Source organism: Phyllopteryx taeniolatus, chromosome 18, assembly GCF_024500385.1.
Source record: "Phyllopteryx taeniolatus isolate TA_2022b chromosome 18, UOR_Ptae_1.2, whole genome shotgun sequence".
Taxonomy (NCBI): domain Eukaryota; kingdom Metazoa; phylum Chordata; class Actinopteri; order Syngnathiformes; family Syngnathidae; genus Phyllopteryx; species Phyllopteryx taeniolatus.
Genome location: NC_084519.1, coordinates 18,289,022 through 18,302,231, shown reverse-complemented (window position 1 = coordinate 18,302,231; position 13,210 = coordinate 18,289,022). Strand labels below are relative to the sequence as shown.

At 49.4% G+C, this 13,210-nt stretch overlaps 2 protein-coding genes and 1 long non-coding RNA gene across 8 annotated transcripts in view; 1 reads left to right on the top strand and 2 right to left on the bottom strand.

The window, feature by feature from the left end:
• acss1 (acyl-CoA synthetase short chain family member 1) overlaps positions 1–7,259 on the bottom strand; it is a 14,356-nt gene extending 7,097 nt beyond the window's left edge. For 2 of the 5 annotated variants that reach the window (XM_061753163.1, XM_061753165.1), the window contains exons 1-8: positions 6,878–7,259; positions 6,464–6,560; positions 5,857–6,056; positions 2,688–2,863; positions 2,473–2,625; positions 1,909–2,056; positions 1,442–1,579; positions 815–907 (exon numbers count right to left, since the gene is read on the bottom strand). In XM_061753163.1, the coding sequence (XP_061609147.1) occupies positions 815–907; positions 1,442–1,579; positions 1,909–2,056; positions 2,473–2,625; positions 2,688–2,863; positions 5,857–6,056; positions 6,464–6,560; positions 6,878–7,259 (1,387 nt within the window). The remainder of the gene's footprint in view (positions 1–814; positions 908–1,441; positions 1,580–1,908; positions 2,057–2,472; positions 2,626–2,687; positions 2,864–5,856; positions 6,057–6,463; positions 6,561–6,877) is intronic. The other 3 variants (XM_061753164.1, XM_061753166.1, XM_061753168.1) reach the window with 3 other exon arrangements.
• The window catches only part of LOC133467952 (uncharacterized), a 16,231-nt gene extending 3,992 nt beyond the window's left edge, over positions 1–12,239 (top strand). Inside the window, exons 1-3 of one of the 2 annotated variants that reach the window (XR_009785335.1) lie at positions 7,434–7,571; positions 10,180–10,872; positions 11,544–12,239. This is a non-coding gene — a long non-coding RNA (uncharacterized LOC133467952). Of the gene's footprint in view, positions 1–7,433; positions 7,572–10,179; positions 10,873–11,543 lie in introns of those variants that run through there. The other variant, XR_009785336.1, reaches the window with a different exon arrangement.
• On the bottom strand, positions 8,661–13,210 carry LOC133467951 (visual system homeobox 2-like). The gene is made up of 5 exons (XM_061753175.1): positions 12,770–13,210; positions 12,246–12,336; positions 11,863–11,986; positions 9,468–9,648; positions 8,661–8,909 (listed from the first exon to the last, which is right to left on the bottom strand). Exons 1-5 carry the CDS (start codon positions 13,191–13,193, stop codon positions 8,668–8,670), a joined length of 1,062 nt encoding a protein of 353 aa, XP_061609159.1. The 5' UTR covers positions 13,194–13,210; the 3' UTR covers positions 8,661–8,667.

Below are 13,210 nucleotides of genomic sequence, written 5' to 3'. Positions count from 1 at the left end.
AATCTGGAGAAATCTCTGCACGTAAGCAGCACGGCCGAAAAGCAACATTGAATGCCCGTGACCTTTGACCCCTCGGGCGCCGCTGCATTGAAAACCGCCGTCATTGTGTAGACGATATTGACTGCACGCGGCCTCAGGAACACTTCAGAAAACTATCGTCAGTTAACACAGTTGGCCGCTACAAGTTAAAACTCTGCCATGCAAAGCGAAAGCCGTATACCAACAGCAGCCAGAAACGCCGCCGGCCGGCTTCTCTGGGCCCGAGCTCATCTGAGATGAATTGACGTGGAAAAGTGTGTCCTGTGGTCTGACGAGTCCACATTTCAAATTGTTTTTGGAAATCATGGACGTCGTGTCCTCCAGGCCAAAGAGGAAAAGGAACATCTGGACTTTTTGTCAGCACGAAGTTCAAAAGCCAGCATTTGTGATGGTATGGGGGTGTGTTAGTGCCCATGGCATGGGTAACTTGCGCATCTGTGAAGGCGCCATTCATGCTGAAAGGTACGTACAGATTTTGTAGCAACATGTGCTGCCATCCAAGCAACGTCTTTTTCAGGGACGTCCCTGCTTATTTCAGCAAGACAATGCCAAGCCACATTTTACACATGTCACAACAGCGTAGCTTGCTAGTAAAAGAGTGCGAATACTAGACTGGCCTGCCAGCAGTCCAGACCGGTCAGTCTTGGTGTGTAGGATTTCTTACAACTGTAGCAGAATTTGTGAGGACGCTGTACCGTGCGGGTGTACCTAATGTTGTGGCCCCTGTGTGCAGATGCTAAAGCACGCTAGCCCGTTTGCATCCATTTTCAGTTACCTGTTTGCCACCAGGTGTCCACCACGGGACAGCGTCGCTCTCCCACCACGCCGTGGTACCACTCCCACGCCTCCGTGTTGATGGGCTCGCCCACTGCACAGACGACATCGTTAGGAAGACAGCGTTCTGTGTACTGCTGCTGGGCGTGTGTTTATGCGTTTGGCGCGCTATCATTTACGATGGCATGCTAAGAAACCACCCGAGCTCGACATTCGGGCTCCCTTAAGTATGCGGCTCGTGCGCTCCTAGAGGAAATTCCTCTGGCGCCGTTCCATTGCGGCACACAGGAAGCGAGGGCCGTAAACACACACACACGTCAAATCACCTTTTCTGTGGCATTGACAGTAGCGCATTTACTCATATCGTGGCCGAAAGACTACCAATTAGGGGGATTTATTAAGGGGATGGCCTACAATATTACAATATTACTTTCATAGATACATAATGTTTTTGAGGCAGCACTTTCTCCCCAAAAAAGACAAGAAAAGAAAACAATCTACCAGCTTTAGATGCTATGTCGGCGCCACCTACTGTTATTTTGACACCACAACTACCGTACTACTATTTTGAGACTACTGGAGGAAATTCACATCCCCATCTTTCAAAGCTGGGCAAAGTCCGTCATACCGGAACCAAGCGTCCTGAGACTGGAGCGGTCGTACTTGCGCACCCACTCGTCGCCGTACTTGAGCAGCAGGCGGATGGCCGTCGGGGCGCCGTAAAACTGGTTGATTTTCAGCCTCTCCACCATCTCCCAGTACCTTCCTGCCGAAACAACAACAACAGAACATTCCGAGCAGAGTTTCGGAGCGTTTGCAACTGTGCGACACACAACACGACCGACATCCGACACGTGAGCGCACATAAGCTTCTAATTTTAGCTCTTGGTGGCATCCAGCTGTAAACAGTTATTCAGACTTGAGGCTCAGGCCCAAACAGTTTCACGAAACAACATCTATCATGATCACGGCAAAGAAAATCTCAAGAAGCCATGCCCGAAAACGCACGGCAAGTCTGAACCAACCACCTAGCGGGACCATCGGTTTTTTACCCCGCATTTTTGGGTATCGGTGCAATAAAAGTGCACTTCATACCTGGGTCGGGATAAATGGGTGTGCTCTCAAACAGGACGGTGGTGCCCCCGTTGGCCAGGGGCCCGTACACGGCGTAACTGTGTCCTGTGATCCAACCGATGTCCGCCACGCAGCCAAACACGTCTCCGTCACGGTAGTCAAAGACGTACTGTAGCGGGATGCACACACACACACACACACACACACAGAGTACGAGGTTTACGACTGTGCCCAAACGTTGTTTTGAGGTTATGAACGCAATCAACTAGTTTGCTGGGTGGCGTAGAAATATGTAGCCACAAGAAGGTACAAGAGAGCACACTCAGTTACTGCTGCCCTCGTACTTTTTTACTGGATTCTTTTATATTTATGGCCTACAAGTGGTGGTCATAAACCGACGGCCCTTTCTAGAGAGATTCAGATGGTGTTCCGCAAGGCTCGATACTAGGTACGCTCTACATAAATGTCAAAATTACTTCCCATTCCTGCAGAAAAGCTAGACAAGACAAATAAATCCTGCGCTTCCTTGGTTTACAATAGCGCTCTTGGACTGTACGGGTCCAGTGAGCGTACTAACAAGCTTACCTTGTGCGTGAGTGCGGTATACAGCAGGTATCCGGCCTGCGTGTGGACCAGACCTTTGGGTTTCCCAGTGCTGCCCGACGTGTAGAGCAGGAACAGGACGTCCTCGCTGTCCATGGCGGCCGGCTCGCACACGGCGTCCTCCGTCATCATCTCCTGTGACATTCGGTTCAATTCGGTCCAAACGTCGCCTCAGGGAGAAGCTGAGGTCCTCTTACCTCTTCCATGGCGACGTCCTTGGGCGTCATAGCGACCGGCGCGTCCGTCCTCATGGCGACAAAAACCTGGCGCACCGTCGGGCAACTGCGCACCGCCTCGTCCACCGTGGCCTTCAGCCGGGTCACCTTGCCGCCTCTCACGCTCTCGTTGACGGTGATCACCGTACTGGACCGGGCTAAAACGTCAACAAATGAACCTAAATCAAGCTAGCGGTATGGTTTTATTTTGCAAAAAAAAAAAACAAAGTTTGACGTCCATATAAACGAGGTTTAGCTGACCGTGATAGCTGGGGCATAAGTAGATGACCGCAGTGTATCCCATGGAAAAATGTTTTGGCGTCGTTAAGTGGTGACCCGCTTTTATTGGAGTCAAACCAAGCACATTTATTGCCATAAATAGCATCTTTCCCCACAAAAAGTGCATTTCAGAGCACATTATTGACGAACTTAAGTATCAAAATTGCAAAAATAAGGCGACAAAATAAGCTTGCATACCTTTCGGAGAAGGTGTTCCAAAAGATATGCCTGAACTTAAGTTGGATCCTAATAAAGTTAGCAGTAACAAAACGCGTTCACATACTCAACTGTAGCCTTGTTTTGTGCAATTTTACTCTTCGTTAAATAATAAACAATAATGTGCGATACAATTTAAAAATAAGGCTACAAAATGAACTCATTATGGATCATCAAGGGCACTTGACATCTTTCGGAGCGTCCTCCTCCAAAAGATGTACTGTAAGTGAACTCATATTGTCTTTGTTTATGCAATTTATGCAAGTATTTGTGGGGAATAGGGACCAGGCCAAATTAAAAAAAATTGGAAATCTTGAATAATCAGGGATAAACCGCTAGTCAGTGTTTTTGGGGTTGGTCCCCCCCCCCCCCCCCCAAAAAAAAGAAAAAACTGGAAAAAAAACCCAGAACTAAATCCACGGACAGGTGAATCCACTGGTGCCAAACTGTGAGTATGCAGGGGTCCACTGTCAATCACATGTCCAACAAGTGTATCCAACATAATAACTTTCACTACACGAGTCCCTTTTCATAAGCAAAGCACAAAAATCCCCATTTCAAATGACACATGTCATCTCACCTTCAAACATCAGCACAAGCAGCCTTTCAAAATAAAAACATTTCCATCATAAAAGTCCAACATGACTCCAGCACCCTCGGGGGGGGGATTAAGAAAATACCATTTAGATTAAGAGCTCAGAGATTTAAGATTAACTTGAACACTGCACTGGGAGCCAGACTTGCTAACCCGTAGTCCACTGTGCTACCCCAATCCCTTCCACAGCTTTTGACCAAGTCCTTTTGTAAGCACACGATGTCGGAACATGGTCACAAGGACACCTGCGCTCGGCTCTAAACATTATTACGATGAGATACATTGTGCCAAAATGTTGACTGATTAACGCTTGCAGAGTCTAGGAAGTCTATAAATCTTTGCTGTGGCGATTTATAGCGCGACGAAGGAAGCGGCACACTACGCACGGCGATAAGCAACCCTGACCCCGATCGACCTCCGGACCCAACGGAGGTGTGCGCGCATGCACGTGTGCGTGTTTGTGTTCGGCGGGCCGAGCCCTCATCCGTCTTATTTCCAACACATTGGCCCACATGCGTGGAAACGTACGGGCGCTTCTCTCACCAGCGCGATGATGACACTCTCCATTTTGACGCAGTTTAACGCCGATCGTGGAACACTTAGCATGGAGTATGAAAAACATAGATTACAATTACATAGCATTTTGCACTCACTATAAAAAGGATTAGACGACTACATATCATAAGTGGTGGGAGGAATTAAGTCCAAATACGGTGTGACTGTGCTTAAGTTAATTTACTAGTAGATTCAGTAGCTAAACAATTTTGTCTGGAGAGAAGTTGTTTTTGTCTTATCAAAAGGTTTATTGTGTATAATTGACAGAAACAATTTTACTTTTGTGCGTAAGTACATTTCTGTGTTTCCACTTACAGTAAGTAAGGGTGTTGAAAAAATACCGTTACCTTTATCTGTATTTCCACTTAAGTACAAAGTGGGAGTACTTTTGACACCTCTGCACCAACTGCATACAATGCAGCTGATGTGAGTGTCAAGTAGGCGCCATACAAAAAAAATCAATCAATAAATACCCTAAGGTAACTTTTGTTGTATTCTGGAGCTCTGTAAATAAATCTCACTCGTCTTTATCGGCTCGACAGTCCCGCATTCATACTTTGCTCTTTGCTCTTCGTTGCCTTAAGACACCTGCTGTGGCCACAAGAAAGGATTAGCTTATCTCCACAGAGTATCAAGGAAAGCAAATAGTGAGCAATTAAGTCACTGAGGGGCCAGTAATACTGCACTATTTGCAATTTGTAAAAAAAAAAACATGTTGTTTTTCTTCCATATGTGAGAAAGGCTGTAAAAAGTAGATGTTTTCAAAAAAGACGCTAGCATCGGTTCCGTCGAAACGCTGTAAATGCGTGTGTTAATTCAAGCACGCGGGAGTAACTGCAAATATGTACTGTAATTATGACTTGACTACTGCGTTAGCATAGAATACGGTACGTTTTGACTTACATACGACTTCAGGTTAAGTCGCCGCCCTGGGAGCGGTATGCCGTGGACATTCCAGTTGTATACTAGGTCCACACATGTTTACATATAACTCTTCATAAATCTCACAATTACAAAAAGAAAACTGGTGAAGTTCCACAAGGCCTGCTACTCCATTCACAGATACAAGTATATGCTACAGGAATTGCCTAGCGTTACAGTACAAAACGAATGGTGTTCCACAAAGCTCACTATGTGGTCCACTGTATTAATGTCAGTGACTTGGCGTTCCAGCAGGAAAACGAGATAAGCTCGTTGGCAGGAGCATAGTCCTGAATTTGTACTTAAGTCGGAACGCGCTCCAGACTATCGCAATCCTACGCTAACACAGTAGTAAAGTCATAGTTACAGTAAATATTTGAATGAAAACACGTCTAGGCCGTAAATATAAAATTGTAACTGAGCGTACTTTCTTGTACATATTTTTCCGCCACTGCGCATTGCACGCCGTTCATATCCTCATATGTCAGGACCGTCGTAAACAGGGCCCCACCTGTATTCGACTGGAAAACAGGAAAGGGAGCTAGAACGAGTCCCGCCACGCCACGCCACGCCACGCCACCTCACCGTCTCTGATTCGCTCGGCGAGGGCCTCCGCGCTGAAGCCCGCGAACACCACGTTGTGCGCGGCGCCGACGCGAGCGCAGGCCAGCATGGATGCCACAGCGAGCGGGCACGGTGGCATGTAGATGGTAACGCAGTGGCCCTTCTTCACGCCACGCCGTCTCAACAGGTTGCCCGTGCGGCAGGTCATCTCCAGAAGTTGCCTGTTAAAAAACATAGCAACAGGCTAGTGGGGGGGGAATATCCAGCCAGCCATTTTCTAGAGCGTTTTTCCTCATTGACTTTAATAATCTGTGGACCCAGTAGAGAGCCTTGTGGAATTCCACCAGTTCCCTACTGTAACGGCAAGTAACTGTGACATTTATTTAGAGTCGAATGTAAAAATGTGTGGACTGAGTTCAGAAGCATGTGGGACGGCTTCGGTTTATGAAACTTGGAGACAAACAAACGCTCATAAATTGAAGTAACTCCAGGTGAACAGGCCAACGGCACACACCTGAGCGGAGATTTGAACCCTCAACCGCAGAACTGGGAGGCAGACACGCTAAACTACTCCACCACCGTGCTGCCGGAGCGTGAAAAACAAGCCGGCTAATTCCATCCGCCTGACCTGTAAGTGACCTTGACCTCGGATCCGGGTTCATCCCTCTCCCAGATGAGGGCCACCTTCTCCGGGCTGCTGCGCGCGTGGCGGTCCAGGCAATTCGCTGCAGCGGTTTAGAGAGCAAACATCGGGCAGTCAGCGTAATCGTCCTGGGCCCGAATCGGAGTCGTACAGGTGAAATTCGGAAGTTGAGCGTGCGAAACGGATGCGAAAAAGCAGCGCTTATGCGACTAAATGGGAAAGTCCAGCATGTTACGGAAAATGCTTTTCATTGTCATCACTTGATATAAAAAGGACACATTTAGATTGTTCTTAACGTTTTGATGCACTTTTTCAAAAACGCGTCAGTATAGAAGTGGATGGAGGTTGACCAGGTGTGTGTGCGGTGGTGCGTTCAATGTCAGTCACGCTCAAACTCACCGGAGACGTTCAGGCGTCCTCCCTGGAACCAGCTCACCTTGCCCCGCTCCATGTCGCAGTCGAGGACGCCGCGGAACGGGCTGATCCAGTCGAGCCGGCGGCGCGCCACGGCCGCCCAGAAGCGCTCCTTGTGGGCGACGGAGAACTCCTGAAGCCCCGCGCGGTCCCGCACGCCCTGGAAGTCCGCAGCCTCCCGCATGAACGCCGCCGCGTGGCTCTCCCTCCTCCGGCCGGCCGCCGCGGCCGACGACGTGGCCGCCTTGACGCATCCGCGCGAGAGCCACATTTTCGCTTTTTGGGGAGTGCAAGTCAATCCGGGCTGTGCAGAAATACGACGGCGAAGCCTTCGCTCACACTCGCGCGTGGAAATCAGAAGCTCCATAGGAGGAGGGCTGGACTTGGATTGCGTTTCAGGGCGGTACAAACTTTTTTTTTCTCTCTCTCTCTCTTTAAAAGCAGCAAAAAAAAAAAGTTGGCAGCTTACTTTTTGTTGTTGTTGTTGTTGTTAAATATCCCATTTTAATCAGACTGCAGATACATATATACAAAGACAAACAGAAAATTCAACTATGATCCACTTTAGAGGAGGAGTCTGTGCAGAAGTTGTTTTTCACAATGAAAGTTGGGCGGTCGGCGGCCTTCCGAGCGAGCTCGTCAGCGGCGGACGAGGTCAGAAGTCGCGGCGTGAGGGCAAGTGAGTCGCGCAAACGGCAAACATACGGCAAAACCGTGCCGATTCGGCAACTCGCCCCCTGGCAAATGTTTCTGTCCAGCGGAACTAAAAATAGTCCCTGAAAAAACGCACCTGTTCGCACCGGTCCGGGTATTTTTCTGCTCTTTCTGGAGCGGCCCGATGCCACCCGAAGGCGCGTGTTAGCGGAGGCGTAGCTAACGTTGGCCGCCGGGCAGCTCGGCTCCTTGCGCGGTTGACGCCGGAGGAAGCAGGCTGCTAAACGTCTCAAGGTCGTTTGCCATACATGTATGTCACGTTCATATGTTACCGTCACGAGGTCTTGAAATGAACCTTTGTAACCAGCTACAAGAGCTAGCATGTTTACAATTCGTGAACTGCGTTAGACTCGCTACTGAGGCAGATAACTAGCTAGCTAGCATAGCTAGCAACAGTTCATTTCCGCTTTGACGTTCATTTACAAAACGGAGAGAACAGACAAGTAGCTACTCGTTTTCCGAGATATTTATAAGTCCATTTTTCTGTTGCGCTACTAAAGTGCCAATGTAGCCGTCAAACGGCGATATTTTTGTCCAGTCGAGGTGAGATCAAATATTTAGGGTTTAAAGCGGTGGTGGTTTTACCGAATCCCAAAAATGATGTATTCACGTTACTTCCTTGCACTCGGGCCACTCCGAGTTGACTCCGAGCAAACGCAACGCAGCGTAGCGTAGCGTAGCGTAGCTCAGCCTCTGGCTAGCGGACGTCATGGCTAGCGGTACTCTTGTCAAACATTTCCATCAGCGTTTCCAAAGACAATATATTGGAACGTGTTTTTAAAAGCAACACAAATCTTTGTTGTTCTGAACTTCTCTAAAAGCGGGTGCGATTTTGCAACAGTAGGAAAATGCGGGTTCCAGGGGGACAACTGCTTTCAACTAGGAAAGTTTGATGCGGGGGACGTCTACCGTTTGCTGTTGGCCTCGGTCCCAACACGCAAACTGGCGGGCGGCTTCACGGTATATATTGAATGTGTTCTTTGTAGTTTTCAGCCCGAAAAAAGGAAGAAAGGAAGGGGAGGGATCAGTACTTTTCCAGTGAGCTTCTGTTTCCAACATTCTCAGTTGTCCGTCCCGCGCTCGGCTTCGTCCTTGCGTGCGCGCGTGCCGAGCATCTTGGCGCTGTGCTCCTGCGCCTTGGCTCGCAGCACGGCGATACTGTGCACCCGCAGTTCGTCTTTGTCGCCGTCCGCCCGGCCCTTTTCCTCGAGCGCCGCCGTCTCGCGTTTCGCCGGCTTCTCGGGGCTGCCGCTTCTTTCGTCCGCAGGCGAGCGAGGCGAATCCACGGACTTCTTGTGCATACCTGAAGCACAGGATGTTATTTGTTAGAACTTTGCAGCATTTTCCCACTTGAAAACGTAGATTGAACGGGGGAGACTGCAGGAAACGGAGGCCTCCTAACACCTTAATCAATTACGAGCCGCCTGATAGATTTCAGCAAATCAATTGACACGCGGTCACCGGGAGACTTGTCTCTAATCTCTGGTAATGAAGTGGGATTATCGCACGATTGACTGCTGCCGCGTTTATCGACCGCGTTGACGCCTTGTGGTCTTCACTGGCTCTTGGCTGGGAATCCATCCCGACAGCCTGACTAAATGACAAACTCAAAGATGACGCTAACAGACCCACGGCTGAGGACGACGGGGACTAAAGTACATTTGCGAACAGAAAAGCATCTTCAGAATGTGTGATGTATTTGTCAAAAATGAATGAAACATTAAAAAAATCATTAGTATGTAAGTGTGTTGTGTGTTATTCAAGCAAACTTGTTCTTTGCGTACTCGCCGTACGCAACGAGTTCAGCCAAGTCGTTCTCTCATTCGCACGTCGACAGTGCGAATCTGTGGCTGGCGCTCACCGAGTAGCCACGGGGCGTACGACTCCGTCACGCCCTCCTTGGCCGATTTGAGGATGGACTCGGGCAGCGGGATGGAATGCCGCACCATGGCGCCATACAGGCCGTACTCGGCCATCACGCTGCTGCGGCCCCAGCACTTCTCCCGCTTCCGCCACTTGGCCCGCCGATTCTGGAACCACACCTGGAAAAAGGCCAGATGCTCACGTTAATAATTGGAAATAATAATACCATCTTGAAGAAATAGAAATAGATTTCCTGGAAACACATTTTTCTGCATTTGCTTCCTAAAAGGACATTTTTTTTAGAACAGGCCTATGGGCTACTCATGGGGTCCTCGGGGTCACCACGTTGCTGACCCCTGTGGCTTCTCAGTCCAATACAGCTAAATCACGTCACTAAATCATCATGAATAATAAATGACGCAAGAAGGAAACATTCACCCAAAACAAGGTCAGCGGTGTTTCCACTCGATGTGAAGAGACTCTCCTCCCAGGCGCACAGCGTTTGCATTTTTGCAATTGTATGACAGTTCATGTTAAAAAGCGCAATGGAAAAATTCACTTCTGGGCCCGTCCCGCACGTTTCGTTCAACTTCATTGTATGGTTAAGCGTTTTAACTTCTTTTTGCACACGCACGTGATGACAGTTAATAGGATTTGGATACAATTAAAACGTTGCATGTACACTAAATCTCCATTTATTTTTTTTCCAGCCCGGCACGACATCACCATTGCGCGGATGGCGCAGGACCTCCGAGGTTCCGCCGTATCCTCATTTGGCATCTTCGCAACATGCGCGGCGGCTATCCACGCACGTTCTTCCCCTTCCGAGCCGAGATTGATTTCTCAGCCGGCCGAGCCCCTCGTAATAGCCTTGGCGAGCTCGTGAATATGGATGAGCTCCAACGAGCGTCATAAAATGGCCCGCGAGGCGGAATGAGACTGTCAGCGCGCGCGCGTGTGTGTGTGTGTGTGTGTGTGTGTGCGTGTGTGTGTGTGCGTGTACGTGTTCGTACGTATGCGTGTGCAGAGGTGGGATTAAAAACGATCAAAGCGGAGAAGCGGGAAAGCTATTCAGGTAGATCTGATGATAACGTCCATCTCATAGAAAGATGGGCCTCAGATGAGCAATCGTGCTCTTGACGGCAGTGTGTGTGCGTGTTTGTTTGAGTGTGTGAGATAGAGAGGTGACCCCCAAGGGCGCAGAGGCTGATTGAAAAAGAAGTTCATTTCCAGGCCCTGATGGATAGCAGACAGGCGGCAGAATATCCCGGGAAATGAAAAAAAAAAAAAAAAGCAAAGAGAAGGGGCAGCCGGGGAGGCGGCGGCCGCCACCTGCTCGTTGGCGTTCATTCGGTGAGAAGTCACACAGATCTTGGCACGACAGGAGATCACGATGAGTGGGAGTGAGTTAGGCTTTCTTTTTTTTCTCTGACCCAACGCAAAAAAAATAAAATCGCACTCTGTCATGTTGTTCTTCGTACATAAACATAAAGTTAGGAAATCGAATGGAAAGAATTCAATCGTTTGTGCATTGAAATGAAAGGAGCGGGGCTCCTTCCGGTGTTACGCCACCTGCCCGTCAAGGGGCACTATCGTGCCAACACACACGCCCACGTACAGTAGATGCTATTCGTTAGCCCGTCTATGGCGTTTCCATTATGTATTAGCATTAAGCTAGTGGATTTTTTTTTATTTTTTTTTTTTAATAATGTGGAATTCTCTTTGTTTGAGCGTTTAGTTTGACAGTAAGATTCAACTGGGAGTGGCATTAAGCAGCTTGAAGACTTGAAGAAGAATCGTTTCCTCTCAGACAAACTTGTGAAGTGACTTGAGTTTACTGCCACCACACAGGGCTTGTATCTCAAATTTCTGTCGGGTGACTCGTATCTCAAGGCGCCGCGTCGGCGAAATTGTGGTTGCGCAAAAATGTGTAACTCTTAAATAGAAGCGCTCGCGTGTGTCGTCCTCGATGCCGATAAACATGCTTGTTCGCTTCACCGAAGACTCGAAAGGATCAGTCGGATCAATTGAATTCTCGTGAGGCGATTTGTCCGTTTTGTTTCCCAACCTTTAGGTAGCCGACGAAAATGCGATGGCGCGCCACCGAGCGAAACGACATCAAAAAGAAGAAAACCGAAATAACGATGAGCCGCTCCCAATCGACTCCAAATGCGCTTCGTCGGTGTGTGCGTGCCACGACTTCTTCGGGTTTGGTGGACTTTGAGCAATTCATCGTTTTTTTTTTTTTCCAACAAATCATTTGAGGACCGACGAAGCCGAACTGGATCGTGACGATCTCTCACGTCACCCCGGTTGGAATCGGGGGCGCACTTAGACCTGGCCGGGAACGAGGACGAGCGCTACTGAAAGCGCACCCGGGCGTCGACGCCCACCTGGATCCGATCCTCCGGCAGCTCCGTCTTCACGGACAGCATCTCCCTGGCGTACACGTCCGGGTAGTGTGCCTCGTTGAAGGCTCTCTCCAACTCCTCCAGCTGATAGGACGTGAAAATTGTCCTGCGTGCACAAATGGAAAACTTTCACAGATATCGCTTCAATGCAAAGATCCAAATCTCCACATTCTGCTCGTAAGTCTGAGGAAGCCACCAGAAGAAAAACCGGAGCCATTTTGCGTCATCGTCCATCTGGATCTTTAGCTAAATGTATTGTGCTATAGAAAATCGATACATAAGAGTTTCACCACAGAATCCTGTAATCAAACAGATGACAAGTCATGCCTCAATTCGACAACAATGCGTCCTTTGCAAAAGCGCACCTGTGTCGTCTTTTCTTTCTTTTTTTGCTTTGGCCCAAGGAGGATTTGGAGTACTTCTTCTCACCGGAGGGAAGACTCAGGTCGTCAGAATCTGGGAGGAATAACATCCAGATTGGAATTACACACACACACACACACACACACACACACAAAGGAATTTGCCCTTCAAGGAGGAAAATTGGCTTTCATATTTCAGCCTCATCATTACTGAACGTATCGTAGGAAAATGAACAATGGCTAGACACACTATTATATTACGTATGAGAATTACAGTGTTGGAATAATTTCGGAATAAAATGACAAATATCATCGGTATCGCCTCGATACAGAATGTTCAAACAAAATCTACAGACTTCATCCGCTTCCAAAATGACTCCAAATCGGATACGCTGACTTTTTAAACGCGAAAATGCATGAATATGAATGTCATTTGAACGGAATAAACCGCGTCGCCGTCGTAAACGAGGAAGAATAAGACATTGAAGCCGATGTGTTGAAAACATGCAGCAGTTTCGCGCGCTGACCCGAGCTGGCCGAGCGGAGCATCTCGGGCCTGACGTGCAGCGGCTGCAGGTGCACCTTCCGCGCCTCCGAGAGCACCTCCAGGAAGGCCGGCTGGCTGTACAACGAGCGCACGCCGTCGAGGCCCGGCAGGCCGACGCCGTGGCCCGGGGCCGCCGAGCGGGCGGCCAGGACGTGGCCCCGGTGGTGGGGCAGGGCCTCCAGCGGCCGCCTCGGTGCGGCGACGGCCGGCGACGGCGGCGGCGTTGGCGGCGGCGGAGGCTGCGGAGGCTGCGGAGGCTCCTTGCTGAGCCCCAGAAGCTCCTGGATGCCGAAGCCGGTGCGGCGCTGCGCCGTGGGGGGCATCTTGCAGGCGGGCGGCGGCTGCTGCGGTCCTCCGTGGCCGGCGGCGCTCTGCTTATTCTCGGCGCCGTCCTTGCCGGTCATGACGTTGCTGCTGAGAT